General features: G+C 45.5%; 2 protein-coding genes across 7 annotated transcripts in view; one reads left to right on the forward strand and one right to left on the reverse strand.

Moving 5' to 3' along the window:
• The window catches only part of RBM39 (RNA binding motif protein 39), a 33,386-nt gene extending 22,913 nt beyond the window's left edge, over window positions 1-10,473 (forward strand). For 4 of the 6 annotated variants that reach the window (XM_076351983.1, XM_076351984.1, XM_076351982.1 and 1 more), the window contains 5 exons: window positions 4,933-4,965; window positions 6,116-6,191; window positions 6,360-6,465; window positions 9,301-9,379; window positions 9,473-10,473. In XM_076351983.1, the coding sequence (XP_076208098.1) occupies window positions 4,933-4,965; window positions 6,116-6,191; window positions 6,360-6,465; window positions 9,301-9,379; window positions 9,473-9,573 (395 nt within the window). In that variant the 3' untranslated portion in view covers window positions 9,574-10,473. Of the gene's footprint in view, window positions 1-835; window positions 1,017-4,932; window positions 4,966-6,115; window positions 6,192-6,359; window positions 6,466-9,300; window positions 9,380-9,472 lie in introns of those variants that run through there. The other 2 variants (XM_076351985.1, XM_076351986.1) reach the window with 2 other exon arrangements.
• A 5,802-nt stretch (window positions 10,474-16,275) lies between these two features.
• ROMO1 (reactive oxygen species modulator 1) lies at window positions 16,276-18,971 on the reverse strand. The gene is made up of 3 exons (XM_076351623.1): window positions 18,928-18,971; window positions 18,159-18,289; window positions 16,276-16,467 (listed from the first exon to the last, which is right to left on the reverse strand). The coding sequence occupies exons 2-3, from the start codon at window positions 18,287-18,289 to the stop codon at window positions 16,359-16,361; spliced, it is 240 nt and encodes a 79-aa protein (XP_076207738.1). The 5' UTR covers window positions 18,928-18,971; the 3' UTR covers window positions 16,276-16,358.
• Window positions 18,972-19,029: the final 58 nt, after the last annotated feature.

Consider the following 19,029-nt stretch of genomic DNA (forward strand, 5'->3'; position numbering starts at 1 on the left):
GAATGTGTGAGAAGTTTCAGGAAATCAGTAAAGAACAGGTGGCATTATTTTGTTTGTCTTCCAGCAGAGTTTGTGACAGAAGTGATTCAGACTTAAGATACACCTGAATCATGTTAACTGGAGTTTGGGTGCAGTTTTGAGAAGAGCATACATGTGAAACTGTAGACAGCTGCAAAAAGAATATAATAGGGTCTTACTATAGATACACCCTTGGAAGGAAAAGGAACTGGCTAGTGAAAGAAAAATGTGGGTTGAGGAATAAAGGTTTTTTTCCTTTTTGAGAAGAAAAAGATGAAAAGGACACAGTGGCAAGGAAAAAGCATATCTAGTCCAGAAAGAGAAGGAAAGGTAAACACCGCTAAAATTAGATCACCTTTAATGTAGGTGATAAAGTGGTGTGACAGTCTTGCTTGGAAACAGGTGTAGTCAATGAGAAATATTTTTAAGAAACACCAATCCTTTCCTTACCCCCATATGCTGAAACAAATAAGCCAAAGAAATCCAAACTCCCCAAATCAGGAACATGGCCAAAAATGTCTTGACAGAGCTGAACTTTAGGATAGCATGGAATCAGTATGAGACAACGTGGCTGTGGAGGAATAAACGATAAGGCTTAATACAGGTTTTTGAAGAATGTGCATGTTTAGTAACTGTAGAAGTAAAAGTGGTAGGAGTAGCATTGTTTATTCCACTTGTATTGTACAAAAGGAATAATGCAGGCGTTTGCAACTTAAGTAACTTTGGAAAAAGATAAAGCTTTTTACTACCATAGAGTCATGAGCTATCCCCAAAGTGAGATTTGGTTATGGATTAAAGATCTCTTTACTCTTGTTAGAGAAAATTACTACCAGGAATTATGTCATTATGGGAGACTTTAACTTCCCTGATACAGATTGGAGAAGAATTGCTAGTAATAATGGTGGGGCCCAGATATTCCTGGATGTGATATCCGACAAATTTCTTCATCAAACACTCACTGACTCATGAAGAGGGGATGCTATTTTAAACTCAATTTGGTAAGTAATGAAGATGTTATGGATGAGAATAGAAATGACCATTGACTTGAGGGATCATGAGTTGCTCAAGTTTAAATGGAAGGATAAACAAAACAGGTCTGTAACTAAGGCTTCTGATTTCAAAAGTGGTGGTTGAAGAAACAAGGCAATAAAGTCGTCTGTCTAAGCAGCTTGGGTGTTTGAACAGGCAGGATGTAAAAAATTTCTTCAGTTCCAAATTGCTAATGCTATATTGGATCTGTATTCCACAGAAAGAAGAAACAGTCCTGTTAGAAACGGGCTCCACACTGAACTGGTTGATTAACTATCTCAAAAGAAATAAGGAGTAAGCACAGAGCCTATTCTTCGTAGGAAAAAAGACTGATAATAAAATAATATTTTTAGTTTGGGAAATAGATAAAATGAGAATTACCTGCCAACAGTCAGACTGAGTTAGACCTTGTAAAAGATGTGAAAGCATAGATGAGGATTTACAAACTCTTGAAGAGAACAAAAAGGAAGTGGGACTGAGGTTGAATGAAAAAATACTCCCAAGATGTTTCAAAAGAATCTTATTGCCTCAGTTTGTAGTGGGGACACTGGTCATAAAGTTTGGAGTTTGAGGAAGGTAAGCTAGTAATATGGGTTTAAAAAAAAAAGAAAATTATTCACAAGGTAGAAGCAAAGCTAAAAGTACGAGCTGAATGTACTCAGTTCAGAGTAGTAAGAAAACTCCCATCAAATTAATGAGGGAATGGGTACATGAAGTATGAGGGCTGATATCTGGTATTGTCAATAAATATTTTAAGTCTGTGATACAACATATAGCTAGAACATGTAATTCTAAATTACCTGCACTTAAAAGGAAGGAAGAACAACATAATCTGGCCAGTTTCCAGTCCTGTTACTCTGACTTCACTTCTCTCCTTCAAAAGTCATAGTGAAGATGGGTAAACTGGAGAATATTATTAAAGCATAGCCTACTTTCAGAGAAACTGCATTTAAAGACTAACTTTGATAAAACTGACTTTCCTAGACAGAGGAGCAGTAGTAGAACTCTTCTCTCTGAACTTTTGACTTGTGTCATTTGGAAGTTACTAAACTAGAGAAGTAGGAAGTACAAGATGTGTAAAGAAGCTGGCTCAAAGAAAGAGGGATTTTTTTCAGGTGAAAGCTGGGAAGAGGCTGTTGTTGAAGCCAAAGTTTAGGTGTTGGGCTGATCTTGTTTAATAGTTACAAGAGTAACTGGTCAACAAGAGTAGGCATGAGGTGAGTAAATACAGAGGTTCTGTCAATAAGAGATTCTTGGGGTGTTGTGCATTGTCCACCTGTTCAGGATTGAAACAAATTCTAGTTACATAGCCTGGGAGCTTAGCAGTGAAAGATGGCCAAGGAGGAGGAAAATACCTAAATACTTCAGTTTATCAGTGAGTGAATATGAACTGTCAGCGTGATGCATTTTTGAAAGGGCAACTGTGTTCCTAGAGGTAGCATACTTGAGCACCTGAGATGTAACATACACATTCGTGAACAGTTCTGGTCACCCATGTTCAAGATGGGTTGAATCAAACTAAGGAAGTTAAAGAATTCATTTTACGGGAGACCTGAGAACTTGGATATTATTCCCATGGAGAAAATTCCAGCAGGAAAAAGAATTGAAGCTAAAAAGTTGTAGCTGTGTACTTTCTGTTCTCTAGTAAATTCTATCTGAAACTTAAAATAACCATGAGGCTATAGAACATTCTTATGCTTTGTGGGACAAAACGTGCCTTACTTTTGGGAAGGAACTCTGTTTATGAAAAAGATCGAGATAGTGTGGGATGAGTAGGTGTTATCATCCAGGACCTCTGTTTGATCTGCTGTTCTGTTGTAAGTAATTACTTAGAAAACTGGGGAATACTTGGCAGGCTTTTGTTTATTTAGAGCTAGCTGTGTTTCAAAATAAACATGCAACTTCATTTTGTTTTAAGACGCAAAATGCTTTGATAGATATTTCTGTATTTCTGCTTTCTCTGTGCTAAGCATGTACTTCTTAGTCATGCTAAACTCACTACTCTTACAGATTATATATACAGAACATACAGAAAAAGTTACTTTGATCTTAACTTGACAGATGTATTAATTTTAGTTTCCACATATTATTTAAAACTGCATGTAGGGAAGAATAAGAGTTGACAGTGAAGAGTGACAATGAATTTCTAAATTCTGAGTGAGTTTAGAAGTGAGAGGAGAGGACAGGACCATTCTTCAATCATGAGCAACAAGAAAATTCAGTTAGTTGATGAAAGAATTGGTGGACAGGGGGTTATGTTTCAGAGGTGGTAGATAATTAACCTATGAAACTTGTTGCCACAAGGTACTGTTAGCTGATCTTCCTATGTTTAGAACAGACTTGACTCTCTGCCCTAGACAGAATTTGAACTGGTGATCTGTGTAGATTTGCCACATCTGGTGCAGGTGGCCTGGAGCATTCAGCTGTAGAGCCCCAGGCTGACCAAAATTTGGTACGTTCAGCTGTACGTGATGTATATGTGCAATTGTGTCAGAATTGCAGAGGGAGAAGTCTCTGTCCTCATCTAACCAGAGTGATTTAGAATATTTGGGGATTTATTACTTTTTTTAAACACATTTGTTTACAAAAAAAGTTTGGGTAGTAATTAGCTAGGTAATTAGTTACAGATTTGGCCAAATCCATGCAGTTTCTGCAGGGAATAGAGTCTAAGACAGTATTCCCTATTATGGTATTTCTCACTCTGTGGAGTTGAGGATTTCTTTGTGTTCAGATCCAGATGGAAAACATGCTAAACGTAGCCAATTCTTGTTACAGCTCGGCCTTCAGAGCTTGCTCCTTCCATCTCTTATTTTTCAGTCTGGTTCCTAGTATGTGTTCTTCTGTGGAAGTCGCTTGGGAAGGCACTTGAGGAAGACTTGTCTTCGGGGCTCTCACTGCCTAATACTTAGAGCAAAAAAATCCACTCCTATTGGTCCCCCAGTGTTGTGGAGGAGGGTTTATTAGACAGGGAAAAAGTATGTTGATACCTGATACCTTCAGCTATTTCCAAGTAAGCTTGGAAGCTTACTTGGGGTCCATCACTTCACTGCTTTCTAGACAAGTGAATTAAGATGACGGTTAACTTTAGTCTTCTAACTCCTTGCATTTGTGTGAATTGAATTGGAACATAAGTGAAGAGGCTTATGCTTACATTTCTTGCCTTCTGAAGTTTTCTGTTGGTTTAAAGATGTCGAGTATTGGAGTCATATACTTGGAAATGGTTAGAAAGTCTGCATTTGTCTGTTCCCATTACTTCAAATTGGGACAGCTATATGTTATTAAACAAGTAATTAGTGTTTTCTTGGCAAATAAAACATTCTGAACACTTGAAAATGTTTTGAATTTGAAAAATACCAGAGTAACTTGTGTCATTATGACATTTATGTGGAAAGATAACAGGTGAAATACCACCTTATTCTACTTGAAATTTAATTTCAATAACTGCTTTCAGAATGTCACATTTGGATAACTGTGTGCTTAAATGTTTTCTGTTAGTAAAGATGCCAAACTTCTAATGCCTGTAGGAATTGCTGTAATTATTTTCTCATGAAACAAAATACATCTTGCAAAAGAGTTCAAGCATAGCAAAGGCAAGGTGGAAATGATACATTGAATTAAAGGACATGGTCATGTCTTTAAGGTATTGTTTCTCTTTGAAATATGCTTACCTTTGTGGTAATGGATTCTCTGTCAAGTACAGAATATTCCAGCTGAGAAGTTGAAATTAGTGAAACTACTCACAACTAGAGAGGAACAGTGAGAGTGGGTTGAGGTACTTGAACAAGCTCTTAACCACAAAAATACAAGCTAAACAACCTGACTGGCAGGTAACAATACAATAATGCTAGCAAGCATACTAATTAACTTCTGTATATTTTTCTTTAGATTTGCAAACGAGACTATCTCAGCAGAATGAAGGTAAACTAGCATTTGATATAACTTGTCACCAGTAGGTTTTGTTGCAGATGTCTGTAAGTGAAATGCTTCTGGTTTGCCAACAGGCCGAGAAATTGCATTGTATTAGTGTCTGTAGGAATCATACTATGTATTGATTATTGACTGAAAATAACAATGTAAGTTAGATACTTCACCTTTTCTTTGTAGCGTTTCCTCAGTGTTGGTGACATTCCCCAGCCATATGTTAGTCCCAGAAAACGTGTGGGTTTGTGTTTTTGTTCGTGGGTTTAGGTGTGGTTGGGTGTGGGGCGTTTTCCTGCCTTAGAGGGGTCTAGAGGGGTCTGCCTTAGGGACTAGAGGGGTCATTTGAAAATGAGGACTTTGGGGTTACTGTCCTTGGATTAGTCATCATCTTATTCTGACTGTGCAACCCTTAATGTCTGCATATGTAGAGAGGTGGCCGTTATTTCAGCTAAATTAACAGAAGCTTACAGCCTGTGGAAAGGGCAGCCTATAGGACAGTGCTTATCTTTAATAAGATGTACTGTGATGATGAGCAACAATAAATGACAAGTAATAATTTCATAGTTACTGGGAAAGAGTATAGATCTATTCTACAGTTATAATTTTAGTTGTCAATTATTTCCTACATTATGCATTTCCAAGGGACAAAAGTACAGATATGCTTTTTTTGAAGGATAATTCAACATGTTTAAAAATACATTTTGAGAATTCTCAAAGATGTCTGTCACTTCCTGTGAAGTCAGATGGGGTGGTGCCACTCCATCCTGAGCTGCTGCTTGGCTTCCATGAGGAGAAAAAAATTAAAAGTGCTGATGGCATACAACTCGGGCAGAATTTTTAGATGCATGCATCTGCATTTAAATGTTTAAATTGAAAATCTGCCAAAATCAATGTACAGGGTTATCTTTTCACTTTCAGCTTCAACTATAGTTCATCTGTGCTATTTTTTGTATTGATCAATTTAAAATTTCTCTTTCATAGATAGTGTCTAGTTAGAGTGCTGCCTTCAATTTTCTGTTTAGTTAGAACTGTTGCTATTATTGCTGAATGTTGGGATTTTAAAGAATAGATAGAAGAATACTCATTTAAATTGGAGCCATGCGTAGGGGGTTCTTAGATTTGTTACTGTTTTTTTCCATTACAACAGTTCTGGCTGCAGCTGCTTCTGTACAACCACTTGCAACACAGTGCTTCCAGCTTTCCAACATGTTTAATCCTCAAACGTAAGTGATTTATCATTGTCTGTTTCTGTTTGGCATTTGTTGATGACTTCAACATCTGAGAAAGGAATCAGAATGTTGTAGAGGGTTTTTTTTGATGGGTTTCGGGATGGATTTTGTTCGAGTGATAACAACTCCATCTCTGTCCTGTTCTTCTTCCGCCCCCTACAGTGAAGAAGAAGCTGGCTGGGATACAGAAATCAAAGATGATGTGATTGAGGAATGTAACAAACATGGAGGAGTTATCCACATCTATGTAGACAAAAACTCAGCTCAGGTATGCCTGGTTCCAAGGAGACACTGAGCAGGTTTTAGGAGTTTTGTTGCTTTGTAGTATATAGAGGGAGCATTACAAATACCTTCCTCCCCCCACTAAACTGAATCTAAACTTCTTGAAGTTTCTTTGCAGTTTTTGCAGAATGTAGGTGGTTCCCTCCTGGTTTGAGTCACTGTGTGTAAATCGAATGCAGGTATGAGAGCAGTTTTCTAGTGCGGCAGTCTGCTCTTACAGATTTACAGAGCTGGTTACTGTGGAAATACAGGCTGAAGAGTAGTGACCTCTTTAGTTCTGGCATTTGGCTTTTCCCTTAAGCTGTGCATTTCCCAAAAGCCAGGGACTTCCAGTTTCCTCTATTTCTAGAGAATATGGGCTTTAGCACAAAGGACACCCTGCTCCAGCAGACTTGAGATGTGCAGTTAAATGTGTGCCTAATCCCATGCTTGGAAACAGTTGTGTTCACTAGTAATGTTAAAGTCTTGCAGTGGGCAGTAGGAGCACCTAGAGTTATAACAGGGAGGAAGGAAAAAGGGCTACTGATGCAGACTTAATTACAGGTTAATGCCGTTTGAGGGACTGTCAGCCTGCATCTTAAAAAGGCTAATACATTTTTCTTCTGTGTTCACTTTGTTTACACAATCCCCATTCTGGTTCTCTCTTCCCCTGAATTTCAGCTCTCAGAATATAAACTGTGGAAGGTCTGTAAAGAGATTTGGCTGTCCTGAACCCCTTTATATAAAATTCACAGCCCAAACTGAAGTACAGTTTTCAAACGCTCTCATAGTCAGATTAATTTCTAACCATCAGACCCTGGAAGGTGTCCTGTTGTGTTCCATTCCGTTGTGTGAGACTGAAATCTACACTGCTGTCCCTGTCAGTATTGCTTAGACGGGATTGTTCTGCCCCGGTAATGCACTTGGCACTCACAAACCTGTGTTATCACTGTGCTGCTTCTACAGAAGACTCTTGTCACCTGAACCCCTTTCCACCTGGATTACTGAGATGTTAGATGAGGGATGAGCTGCAGTCTAGTACATAAAACAACATACAATCTTTCCTAGCATTTTGTAATCTTTAAGATCACTGCTGTGTTGGACTACTGGGCTGATGGGAGGTAGAAACCTTTCCCGCAGTATATTAGTCTATTACTATCTTAGAGAAAACAAAATGTCCTTTGACAGATGGGGGGAGAACCGCAACAAAAAACCCAACACACAAACCCCCAAAAAAGCACCACCCCCAGCCCCCAAAAAAACGCAACAGCCCTCAACATACCTCACATAGGTTCTGAGCACACAGAGCTGCAAATCTGGTTCACATTAGCAAGTGGATTTAAAAGAAAAAACTACTACTACTATATCATGAGTTAGCTGTTTGTTACATGAAATCCATTTTGTCATAGTAGCACAATGATGACCTAGATATAAAATACCCACTGATATTTAAAAATACTGTATTTGAACATAAGTTTCCACTGTGCTGTTCTGTTTTCCAGGCTTAGATTCTGGTCACATTATCTTTTAAACATTTTCATCTCGCATCTTTTTAGGGCTCTTTCCCAGACAGCCAGACTTCCCAGGCTAAGGGCTGTCACTGATCAGCCATGACGATGTGATCTGTTGTGGGTGAAAAGGTTGCAGTCCCAACTGAACACGTGGCCTCGTGTACCGCACCAGCCTACACACACTGTGGTGTGTTAAGGAAAACTAAAGCTTTATGTTGCTGCATCCCATTTCAAGGTTTAAGCAGCTCGGATGTCTATACAGGGGGAAGCCGAGAACAGAACTGTGTGTGTTAATTGCTTAGTGCCTTAAACATCAGCCCCTGATCTCAAGTTTCCCCCCTGAGAAGGAAGGAGTTAGATCACAGTGGGAAGAGTTAGTACAGGCTGTCAAAGGCTGCTGAAGGGAAGGCTGGGTTCTGTTTCTTAATATATTCTTTTCCTGTAAAATCTGTTTCAGCTAGAAGCTGATCTGGTTCAAGAATTACTGATAGTATTCTATTTTTAAGCAGGCAGCCAGAAAAATGCATACACATTACTGTGGGCGTCTGTATGTCTTGCAGTTGTTCAGTGTGAATATTGCAGTACTCTGGATTAGGCTGGTTTAGTGCTTAATTTGCAGATAGAAAACTTGAGGTATCTTCGGCAAAGTTAAAAGATAAATCTGTCATTCACATTAGGTACCATCTTAGGCTCTTCTTGCCCTGCTGTGATGGGTTCTTTCCCTTCGTCTCAGTCCTTGTTCAAGTAAAGACAGACAGATGCTGAAGTTCGTGTAGGAGACTTTTTACAGTACCAGTCTTCCTTGAAGTGCTGGACATCCTTCCTGCCCCGGGGAATGGGGAGTGCTTAATCCCTTTGAAAACCAGACTGTGACCCTGCTTGTTCAGTTAAGCATTTGTGGTCAAAGTTGGTGATTTATAGAACTTGATGGCTAGCGTGCGGTAGAGGTAGCCAAACTCCTTGTGCTTTTCTGTTTCGCGTGAGATTTGTAACCAGGAGCCATTAGATACTCTCTTGAAGGGTTATCAAGAGCAAGTAAGCAATCCATTACTTGTCGATTCCAGATCGAGCTCACATTTGGTCTGTTTTGCAAAATCCTGTTCAGAAAAGTTTCACGCTAAGATAACTGTTGCAGTATGGTAATGCATGGCAGTAAAAAACTGTCCGCTGCTCCCTTTTCTCACGCTCATTCTGCATTATTGGTTGACACCAGTAGGCACGTAGCGAGGCAGGTTTGGCTCCGTCACAACCACGCGAAGGAAGTGTCTGAGAACAGGCGATGTGGGATGTTTCTGAAGCTTCTAATGGACTGTAACACTTCTGTATTACAGGGCAACGTGTATGTCAAATGTCCTTCAATTGCTGCTGCCATTGCAGCTGTAAATGCATTGCATGGGAGGTGGTTTGCAGGTGAGTGGATTTCATGTAGAGACCTACCTTTGTTCATTAATTGCAGAAATGACCAAATACTGTTTTGGTTTTGGTTTTTTATCTTCTGATTAGGTAAAATGATTACAGCAGCGTATGTACCTCTTCCAACGTACCATAGCCTCTTCCCAGATTCTATGACTGCAACCCAACTACTGGTTCCTGTTCGACGATGAAGATGGATTTAGTCAGTTTTGTACATAGTTATTTTTTGGAGGAAGATTGAGTTATCTTTTATTTAGATAAAACTAAAGGAGAGGATTTAATGTCATTTTGTGTACACTTCCTGCTACCTTTAAAAATAAAATGAAGTAAGCAGAAATGCAGTGTGTTCATTCTCCCTAACTAGCATTTCCACTGTATACAAAGCTGTTGACTTCTTGTTCTGCCTTGTAATTCTTGTACATTTACTAAGGTGATCTGTAGGAACTGAGAAGTAGCTCATAGAAAACAAGTTCTCTGTAAAAGGCAGATGGGACATAATGGCATTTTAGTGTTTCACAAGCCTTTCTTTTAATGCAGCAATTACATTTTACATTTCACTAAATGTAGGTGATCTGCTAAAGGTTAATATCAGAGATAGACTTTATGAAGGGACATATTTAGTGTTTTGTATAAATGGAAGATTCAAAAGGCTACTGAAAGCTGACTCTAGACAGCCACTCAGCTTGCTTTGTGCTGAATAATTGGTAAGAATAGAAGGATTGAAGGGTTTTATTTCTTGATGGTAACTTTTGATTAATGTATCTGTAAAAGTTTCTTTGTAAATACTGTGTGAGGTGTGTCTAAGTTTCCAAACAAAACGATCTCTGCATTTCCAGATAAGTTTCTATGTATGCAGTGTGGCACAGTTGAAGGATTTCAGCCGAGTCTGAAAATTGGTAGGAAATACAGAAACATGTTTTGTTCTGGTTGCATATAATCTTTGCTCTTTTTAAGCTCTGTGAGCTCTGAAATATATTTTTGGGTTACTTCAGTGTGTTTGACAAGACAGCTTGATATTTCTATCAAACAAAGACTTTCATATTGCAACAATCTTTGTAAGAACCACTCAAATAAAATTCTCTTAAAAAGGCCTTTATGAAGCTTTATTTCTCTGCTCTCCTAATGTGACTTAAGCGCTGTGTGCTGAAGACTGGCGGTGAGATGCTAGCTGTTCGGAATACCACTCCTCCAGGAGAAAATGCAGGAGCTGGTTCCTGCTGTTCTGAACCTTCTGTGTACTGCAGCCATGGTTGGTTAAGGGCCCGTGGGTTTTCTCGCTGCCCTTTCTCAGGCCTGCTGCAGATTCGTTCCAGAGAGAACTTCCCCCCTGCCCACCTCTGCCCCCATCTTTCACAAATGGTTGTGAATCCTGGGGATGTAGGAGTAATTTATGTTGGCTCTTCGTCTGGTTTCTGTAGGGAAGCCTGCCCAAGTGGATTGCCCTCTTAGCACCCCTTTCCCACCTCCCTGTTGCGTTTAAGCACTGGCTAATAAAAGCTGTGTTTGAAAGGTGTAGAGAGATGTTCCACCCGGGTGGGTGAAGGCGGGCTGGGCAGGGATGCTGCTAGTGCTCTGAGACAACGCGGTGGTGACCTGGTCTCCAACCTCTCCGGCGCTGCCATTCAGGGTGTATGTAGCTGTGGCTGAGCTGTGGCACGGCAAGAAGGCTCTTCAGCGATCCAGGAGGAAATGGGACTGGGCAACTGGAGGCAGTACAAAGGCAAATGTGGGGAGGGGCCCAGAGTGTACCACAGGAGATACCTTAGGAGTACGTGACACAGCTGAAGAAAGCCAAGCAAAGCTGCTCTCTAGTTTTGCTTGACCTTATTTTTTTTCAGTTGTCAGTAGAAAGAGGGGACCTAAGCGATGGGGTGGAATGGAAACAGGTCCCTGCTCGGGGTGCCAGGCGAACCCCCGCATGGCCTCCCTCACCTTCCCGGTTGCCTTTACACAACAGATATGGGGCCCTGGAACTTGAGGGCCAGGCAAACGAGGATGTAGGCGAAGGTCCATCCAGGGGGTTGCCTAGGGTGAGGCAGTCAGCCCCACGCATTATGACTGCCGCTGCTAAGAAAAAAAGGAGGGTAATTGTAGGCGATTCCCTTCTGAGGGGAACAGAGGGCCCGATATGCCGACCGGACCCGTCCCACAGGGAAGTCTGCTGCCTCCCTGGGGCCCGGGTCAGAGACATCACTAGGAAGCTCCCTGGTTTGGTACGGCCTTCTGATTACTACCCGCTGCTGGTTATACAGGCTGGCAGTGATGAGGTTGCAGAGAGAAGTCCTGCAGTAATCAAAAGGGACTTCAGGGCACTGGGGCAACTGGTTGAAGGATCGGGAGCACAGGTAGTGTTTTCCTCAATCCCTACAGTGGCAGGGAAGGATACTGAAAGGAGCAGGAAAACACACCTGATCAACACGTGGCTCAGGGGCTGGTGCCATCGGTGGAATTTTGGCTTTTTTGATCACGGGGAGGTTTACACGGCACCGGGCCTGCTGGTGACAGATGGAGTCCAGCTGTCTCACAGGGGGAAAAGGATCATTGCTCGTGAATTGGCAGGGCTCATCAAGAGGGCTTTAAACTAGGTTCGAAGGGGGAAGGGGATAAAACCAGGCTCGCTAGAGATGAGCCTAGGGGTGGCGTGCTGATGCCAGGGGTGAAATCGATAGCCCAGCTCAAGTGCATCTACACCAATGCACGCAGCATGGGCGGCAAACAGGAGGAGCTGGAAGCCATTGTGCAGCGGGAGAGATATGACTTAATCGCCATCACAGAAACCTGGTGGGGTGACTCTCATGACTGGAGTGCTGCAATGGATGGCTATAGACTCTTCAGAAGGGACAGGCGAGGAAGGAGAGGCGGTGGGGTGGCCCTGTATGTTAGGGAGTGTTTCGATTGTATAGAGCTCAACGACTGTGATGATGATACGGTTGAGTGTCTATGGGTAAGGATGAGGGGGAAGGCCAACGAGGCAGATATCCTGCTGGGAGTCTGTTATAGACCACCCAACCAGGATGAAGGGGCGGATGAAGCGTTCGACAAGCGGCTGGCACAAGTCTCTCAATCGCTAGCCCTTGTTCTCGTGGGGGACTTCAACTTCCCAGACGTCTGCTGGAAATACAACACGGCAGAGAGGAAACAGTCTAGGAGGTTCCTGGAGTGTGTGGAAGACAATTTCCTGACACAGCTGGTAAGTGAGCCTACCAGGGGAGGTGCCTCGCTCGACCTGCTGTTTACAAACAGAGAAGGACTGGTGGGAGATGTGGTGGTCGGAGGCCGTCTTGGGCTTAGCGACCATGAAATGATAGAATTCTCAATTCTTGGTGAAGTAAGGAGGGGGGGGCAGCAAAACCGCAACCATGGACTTCCGGAGGGCGGACTTTGGCCTGTTCAGGATGCTGGTTGAGAGGGTCCCTTGGGAGACGGTCCTGAAGGGCAAAGGGGTCCAGGAAGGCTGGACGATCTTCAAGAAGGAAGTCTTAAAGGCGCAGGAGCAGGCTGTCCCTGTACGCCGTAAGAAGAATGGGCGGGGAAGACGACCGGCCTGGCTGAACGGGGAGCTCTTGCTGGGACTCAGGAAAAAAAGGAGAGTTTACCGCTTGTGGAAGAAGGGGCAGGCGACTCAAGAAGAGTACAGGGATCTCGTTAGGTCGTGCAGAGAAGAAATGAGAGAGGCAAAAGCCCAGCTAGAACGCAATCTGGCTGCTGTCGTTATAGACAACAAAAAATGTTTTTACAAATATATTAATGACAAGAAGAGAGTCAAGGAGAATCTCCATCCTTTATTGGATGCGGGGGGGAACCCCCCTCAATGCCTTCTTTGCCTCAGTCTTTAACAGGCAGACCAGTTATCCTCAGGGTATTCAGACCCCTGAGCTGGAAGACGGGGACGGTGAGGAGGATGAACCCCCCATAATCCAAGAGGAAGCAGTTAACAACCTGCTACGCCACCTGGACGCTCACAAGTCTATGGGGCTGGATGGGATCCACCCGAGAGTGCTGAGGGAGCTGGCGGAGGTGCTCGCCAAGCCACTCCCCATCATTTATCAGCAGACCTGGTTAACGGGGGAGGTCCCGGATGACTGGAGGCTTGCCAATGTGACGCCCATCTACAAGAAGGGCCAGAAGGAGGATCCGGGGAACTACAGGCCTGTCAGCCTGACCTCGGTGCCGGGGAAGATTATGGAGCGGTTCATCTTGAGGGTGCTCACAAGGCATGTGCGGGACAACCAGGGGATCAGGCCCAGCCAGCACGGGTTCATGAGAGGCAGGTCCTGCTTGACCAACCTGATCTCCTTCTATGATCAGGTGACCCGCCTAGTGGAGGAGGGAAAGGCTGTGGATGTGGTCTACCTGGACTTCAGTAAGGCCTTTGACACCGTCTCCCACAGCATTCTCCTAGAGAAGCTGGCGGCTCACGGCTTAGACAGGTGGACTCTGCGCTGGGTCAAAAACTGGCTGGACGGCCGGGCCCAGAGAGTTGAGGTGAACGGAGTTCAATCCAGTTGGCGGCCGGTCACGAGTGGTGTTCCCCAGGGCTCAGTTTTGGGGCCGGTCTTGTTCAATATCTTTATCAATGATCTGGATGAGGGGATCGAGTGGACCCTCAGCCAGTTTGCAGACAACACCAAGTTGGGCGGGAGCGTTGATCTGCTCGAGGGTAGGAAGGCTCTGCAGAGGGACCTGGACAGGCTGGATCGATGGGCCCAGGCCAACTGTATGAGGTTCAACAAGGCCAAGTGCCAGGTCCTGCATTTCGGCCACAACAACCCCATGCAGCGCTACAGGCTTGGGAAAGAGTGGCTGGAAAGCTGCCTGTCGGAAAAGGACCTGGGGGTGCTGGTTGACAGCCGGCTGAACATGAGCCGGCAGTGTGCCCATGCGGCCAAGAAGGCCAATGGCATCCTGGCCTGTATCAGAAATAGTGTGGCCAGCAGGAGTAGGGAAGTGATCGTGCCCCTGTACTCGGCACTGGTGAGGCCACACCTCGAATACTGTGTTCAGTTTTGGGCCCCTCACTACAAGAAGGACATTGAGGTGCTGGAGCGTGTCCAGAGAAGGGCAACGAGGCTGGTGAGGGGTCTGGAGAACAAGTCTTCTGAGGAGCGGCTGAGGGAACTGGGACTGTTTAGCCTGGAGAAAAGGAGGCTCAGGGGAGACCTCATCGCGCTCTACAACTACCTGAAAGGAGGTTGTAGCGAGGTGGGTTTTGGTCTCTTCTCCCAAGTAACTAGCGATAGGACGAGAGGAAACGGCCTCAAGTTGCGCCAGGGGAGGTTTAGATTGGATGTGAGGAAAAATTTCTTTACTGAAAGAGTGGTTAAACATTGGAACAGGCTGCCCAGGGAAGTGGTTGAGTCACCATCCCTGGAGGTATTTAAAAGACGAGTAGATGAGGCGCTTAGGGACATGGTTTAGTGGGCATGGTGGTGTTGGGTCGATGGTTGGACTCGATGATCTTAGAGGTCTTTTCCAACCTCAATGATTCTATGATTCTATTAATCCACTAGTGCCACCTGGAGTAAAACGTGAGCTGTTCCAGAGCAGTTGTGTTGCTCAACTTCATTGTTGTTGGCAGAATTTCTCTCTCTGAGGTTACTGAGCCGCATGACAGCAGAGAGGAGGCTTTTAGTGGCAGATTTGTGATTCTCCCTTAAAAACTGGGGAAAAGGCACTTGTGCTAGGTAGAGGCTGTATAGGTGCTGGTTCAGGTTCTGCTGCTGCTAACCTGTCCTCTTACATCCTTAAACAGAAATAAAGGAGGAGCAAAGATAAGCCTTGCTCCAAAAGGCAAATAACAGGAGATTGCAACACTAAACCAAACATTTCATAGTTCAGCTGCAGGCGGTGCTACAGGGGCTGGTGAATGGTAGGGAGTAATGCCCTGTTCTCCCTGGGAAGCATTGAGCACCTTGTAGACCCAGTAAGGCAGATAGATTGTAGGAAAAGACTGTTTCTGGTAGCACAGCTCCTACAGGTGAAGCCCCCTTCCCTTGCCGAGGGAATGAAAAAAGCCACTGCAAGCTCCTATTGCTGGAGGCAGGCGCAACCACCGCTTCTGTCCGTCCCTTCTCTGGCAGGGCTGTACAGCAGCGTGCGCCTCGCCTCCCAAAGAGTGTAAGGCTGCACCCTCCGGAGCTGAGAAAGGGGCAGGTAGTCACACTGTGCCGGTCTGTGCTAACAGTAACTTGCAGCACAGCTCGTCCTGAGGGGAGAGCTTCAGGAAAGGCATTGCCCAAGGCCTGACGAGGTTACATCTCCCACATCTGGTGTCAAAGTCATCCTTGTGACTCATCACAAAATACCTTCAGCTGTCATGTGACAGGAGCTGTTTTCCATTTTCCAGCCATCTAATGATTTCCAGCTCTAGTAGCACAGCTGTACCTGTAACTGTGCTGTTCGCTGACTGCTTCCTGCCCCCACATCCTGCCAGGCTGGCTGGAGGAAGGTGTCTGAGCTGCTGTAGTTTGCCCTCAGTTGCAGAAGGACTTGCCCACGCCCTTCTGGGGTCCCTCGCTCTCTGTGAGGGTGTTTGCCCCGTATTACCTGGAATTCAGAAATGGGGCCAGCTTCAACCCACCTATTTTTGCAAGAGGAGAGAAATTTGATAATTGATCTGAACTAGCCACAGAGTAACTCTCCTAGGCTCAGGAATGCACAAATGCAATGGAGTGGCTCCACATCAACACATCAGGGAATGTGAGCTGCCCAGGTGCCAAAGGGAGAAATATGCGCGCTGTGCTTACGCCTGTGAAGTAGGAACTTTAATATGTAGTACAAAGGATTATTAATTCTCATTGTCATGGGAGGAAAGTAGAAATTTGGTAAAAAGCATGTTTACAATCAGCAGAGCAAGGAGGATGGTGCTTCACCATTTCATGAAGAGCTCTCACTTCCAGGTATCTAAAGATTTTATTATGGTACAGAGGAGGAATGGCTGGATGGGGGCACTCCAGGTTAAAACCCAAGCTCCAGGTTAGCAGCGGATTCCCATACCAATAGCCATGAATGTCCCAAACGTCCCACCACTTTGCATCATTGTTTTGCCAACTCCACCCATCAGCTCTCGTCCTCTCATGCCAATCCTGAGATAAAGAAAAACACAGGAATTATATAAAAGCTGAAGCCTGACAGGTAACAGACATGCAGCAGAAAACATCTGATACAACCAGCTAATGGTTGCCTGAGTGCCCAAATCAAACACCTCCTCTTCAGTCTAAATTTAAAATGGTACCGCCTGCCTCCGCAAGGAGACTGGCTGCGGTGCCCTGTGCCTGAGCTACTGCAAACAAAAATGGAGCTGTTCTCTTTGGGGTACTCGAGTGACCCTTGCCAATGGCCCATGTGTATTTTTTCCTGCAGCGGTAGCAGCTGACGCTGTACCCTCCTGCCACGCCGTTAGCAGGAACAGCTTTACCTGCTAACGTCCCAAATACCCTCAATTTGGGGGGAAAAAAATAAATGGGGCTGTCCAAGTATTTGACTTGTCAGAGCATAAAAAGGGTCTGAGCTGTTGTATTACCATCCTGTCTGGCTGCAGTGGAAGTATTTTTAATACCACCAACATAGAAAGTTAGTTTGCAACATGGTTTTATTTACCACTGACACCATATTTTTAATACGAGAGAAACTTGAAAGGCCTAGAAGTGTCCAGAGGCATTTCTGTTCTCCAGTTCCCATTTACCTGAGGTCAGACCAAAACAAAAAGAATTGTTCCTTCTCAGGAAGCTCTCGTATTTGGCTTTTAAGCACTGCAGTGAATGTAGGGTCTGAGGAATTTCACGCACCCGATTTTTAAAACATGAAGATTTTCCCTCAAAATGGTACAGCAGAAGTAACGTAGCTGGGTCATTCAAGTACGACAGAACCACTGTCACCGCTTCCTCTAAATACCCTAAATCTGTATTTTCTGCTAGCATTGTACTGCTTACAAGTATTCTCCAGGATCTGAGAGAGAGCAGAAAACTTTTAAAACTCTATCAGATTAGACTTTGTGCCTTTTTCTCCTTTTAGGCTCACTACCAAACCATCGCCCGTGTTTAATCACAGACTGAAAAACCTCAAGCAGAAAGAGTTCTGCAAAATATGAAAGAGCTTATTTCAGTAATTGCTTTTCATGGATCCTGTGTGCCAAAACCAGTCAGTGAGCAGCACAAGAGCTAACTTGGAGCAGCAAACATTGTTTCCGTGCCAGCATGCCGGGGAGTGCTGCGGGAAGGTGGAATATTGTCCCTCTCTGATTCACAATGGGATTGTGCCAGTGCCAGCCACAGCTCTGCCTCCGCTCTTGCAAATAAGGCTCGGGGTCAGTACGGTAATTGCCTCCGTGCACGGGGATGGGACACCCAAAGCAACCACAATGCAAATACCCGAGAGCTTGCAGAGTACCTCAGGAAGCTTTAGAGCGAGGAGAGGGCTGCACGTGTATCTGCACAGACAACTCACCCAGCTCCTCCTGGAGCCGATCTTCCACAGTCTCAGCTTCCCAACACAACCTCCCTTAGGAGCGGCAGGAAAAGGTCTGCGAAACTGCGATCTCCTTGTACTCAGCTGACCCGGGGCGATGCCCCACCATTGTCAGACTTTCCTGTCTGAGGCTGGGGGGCTGACAGCAGGCTCTCGAACTGTGGCTATTTCGGGGCCGCTGGCAAAGTTTCACCTATGTGATGACACAGGGCCAGACCCGCACCTCCCTTCCCAACCCCAGAGCGGGAGCATTTCTCTCCGGCTATCACTCTGTCACAACCTGTCCACAATAGCCATTTCCTTGGCATACCTGAGGCAGGAAAATGTGCCGAACAGTGCTCCTGCTGCCATGCCCACTGCAAAGCCCATCATGAAACCCATCTTTACTCTGTCAAAGCAGCTGGGCTGTGATTGCCCGTACGGGCCCACGGTCACAGGCATCTAGAGAAGCAAACACAAAAAACCGCGTGGATTTACTGCTTTGTCTAACAGGCTTCTATAACCAAAGTAGGCTGAAGAGCAGGCCCGCACATTTCAGAGCCTCTTGTAAGGGTAGTGTCAGAGGCTTTGCAGGCTTTCAGACTTGTTTCCTCGCCTGCCAAGTAAGAAAAGACAGGGAGGGATGCCAGTGCCTTGATGACGGCCCCGTTTCTCCCTCGGCAAGCCCCGGTGAGCGCCGCTATGTCTCCGAGAGCCGTTTCGGGACCTCGCTCCGTGCTTTTCAGCTCCCAACGAGCAGCGCGCGGCGCCACCTGGCAAAGCCTCCGCCGCCGGGCCCGTCCTCCCGAGCTGCCGCCCGCCTCGCAGGCAGAGGAGCGGGGCAGCGCATCCGCCCTTCGGGAGCCCAAGGCCAAGGCGGGGGCTCACGCCGCAGACCACCCCAGCGGCTGCCCCGGGAGGGGCGGCCTCCACTTCCCGCCCGGCGCAAGGCCTCGCACCCGGCGCACCAGGGCCCTCAGCGCCCGTTTCGACTCACGGGTGCTTCGGCCGCGACCCGCCCCTCCCCCGGGAGACCCGGACCTCCGCCGCGGACCCCCGGGCCCGCTCGGGAGGGGTGAGGGCCGGCGCCCCGCCCGTACCTCGCTCGCCCCGGCCGCGCCGCGCCCTCCGCCGCTGCCCGCTCCGGCCTCCGCTTCCGGCGCGCGCGTGACGTCGCCGGAAGGGGCGGGCAGCCGCCCAGC

This window comes from Aptenodytes patagonicus, chromosome 14, assembly GCF_965638725.1.
Source record: "Aptenodytes patagonicus chromosome 14, bAptPat1.pri.cur, whole genome shotgun sequence".
In the NCBI taxonomy this organism is placed as follows: Eukaryota; Metazoa; Chordata; class Aves; order Sphenisciformes; family Spheniscidae; genus Aptenodytes; species Aptenodytes patagonicus.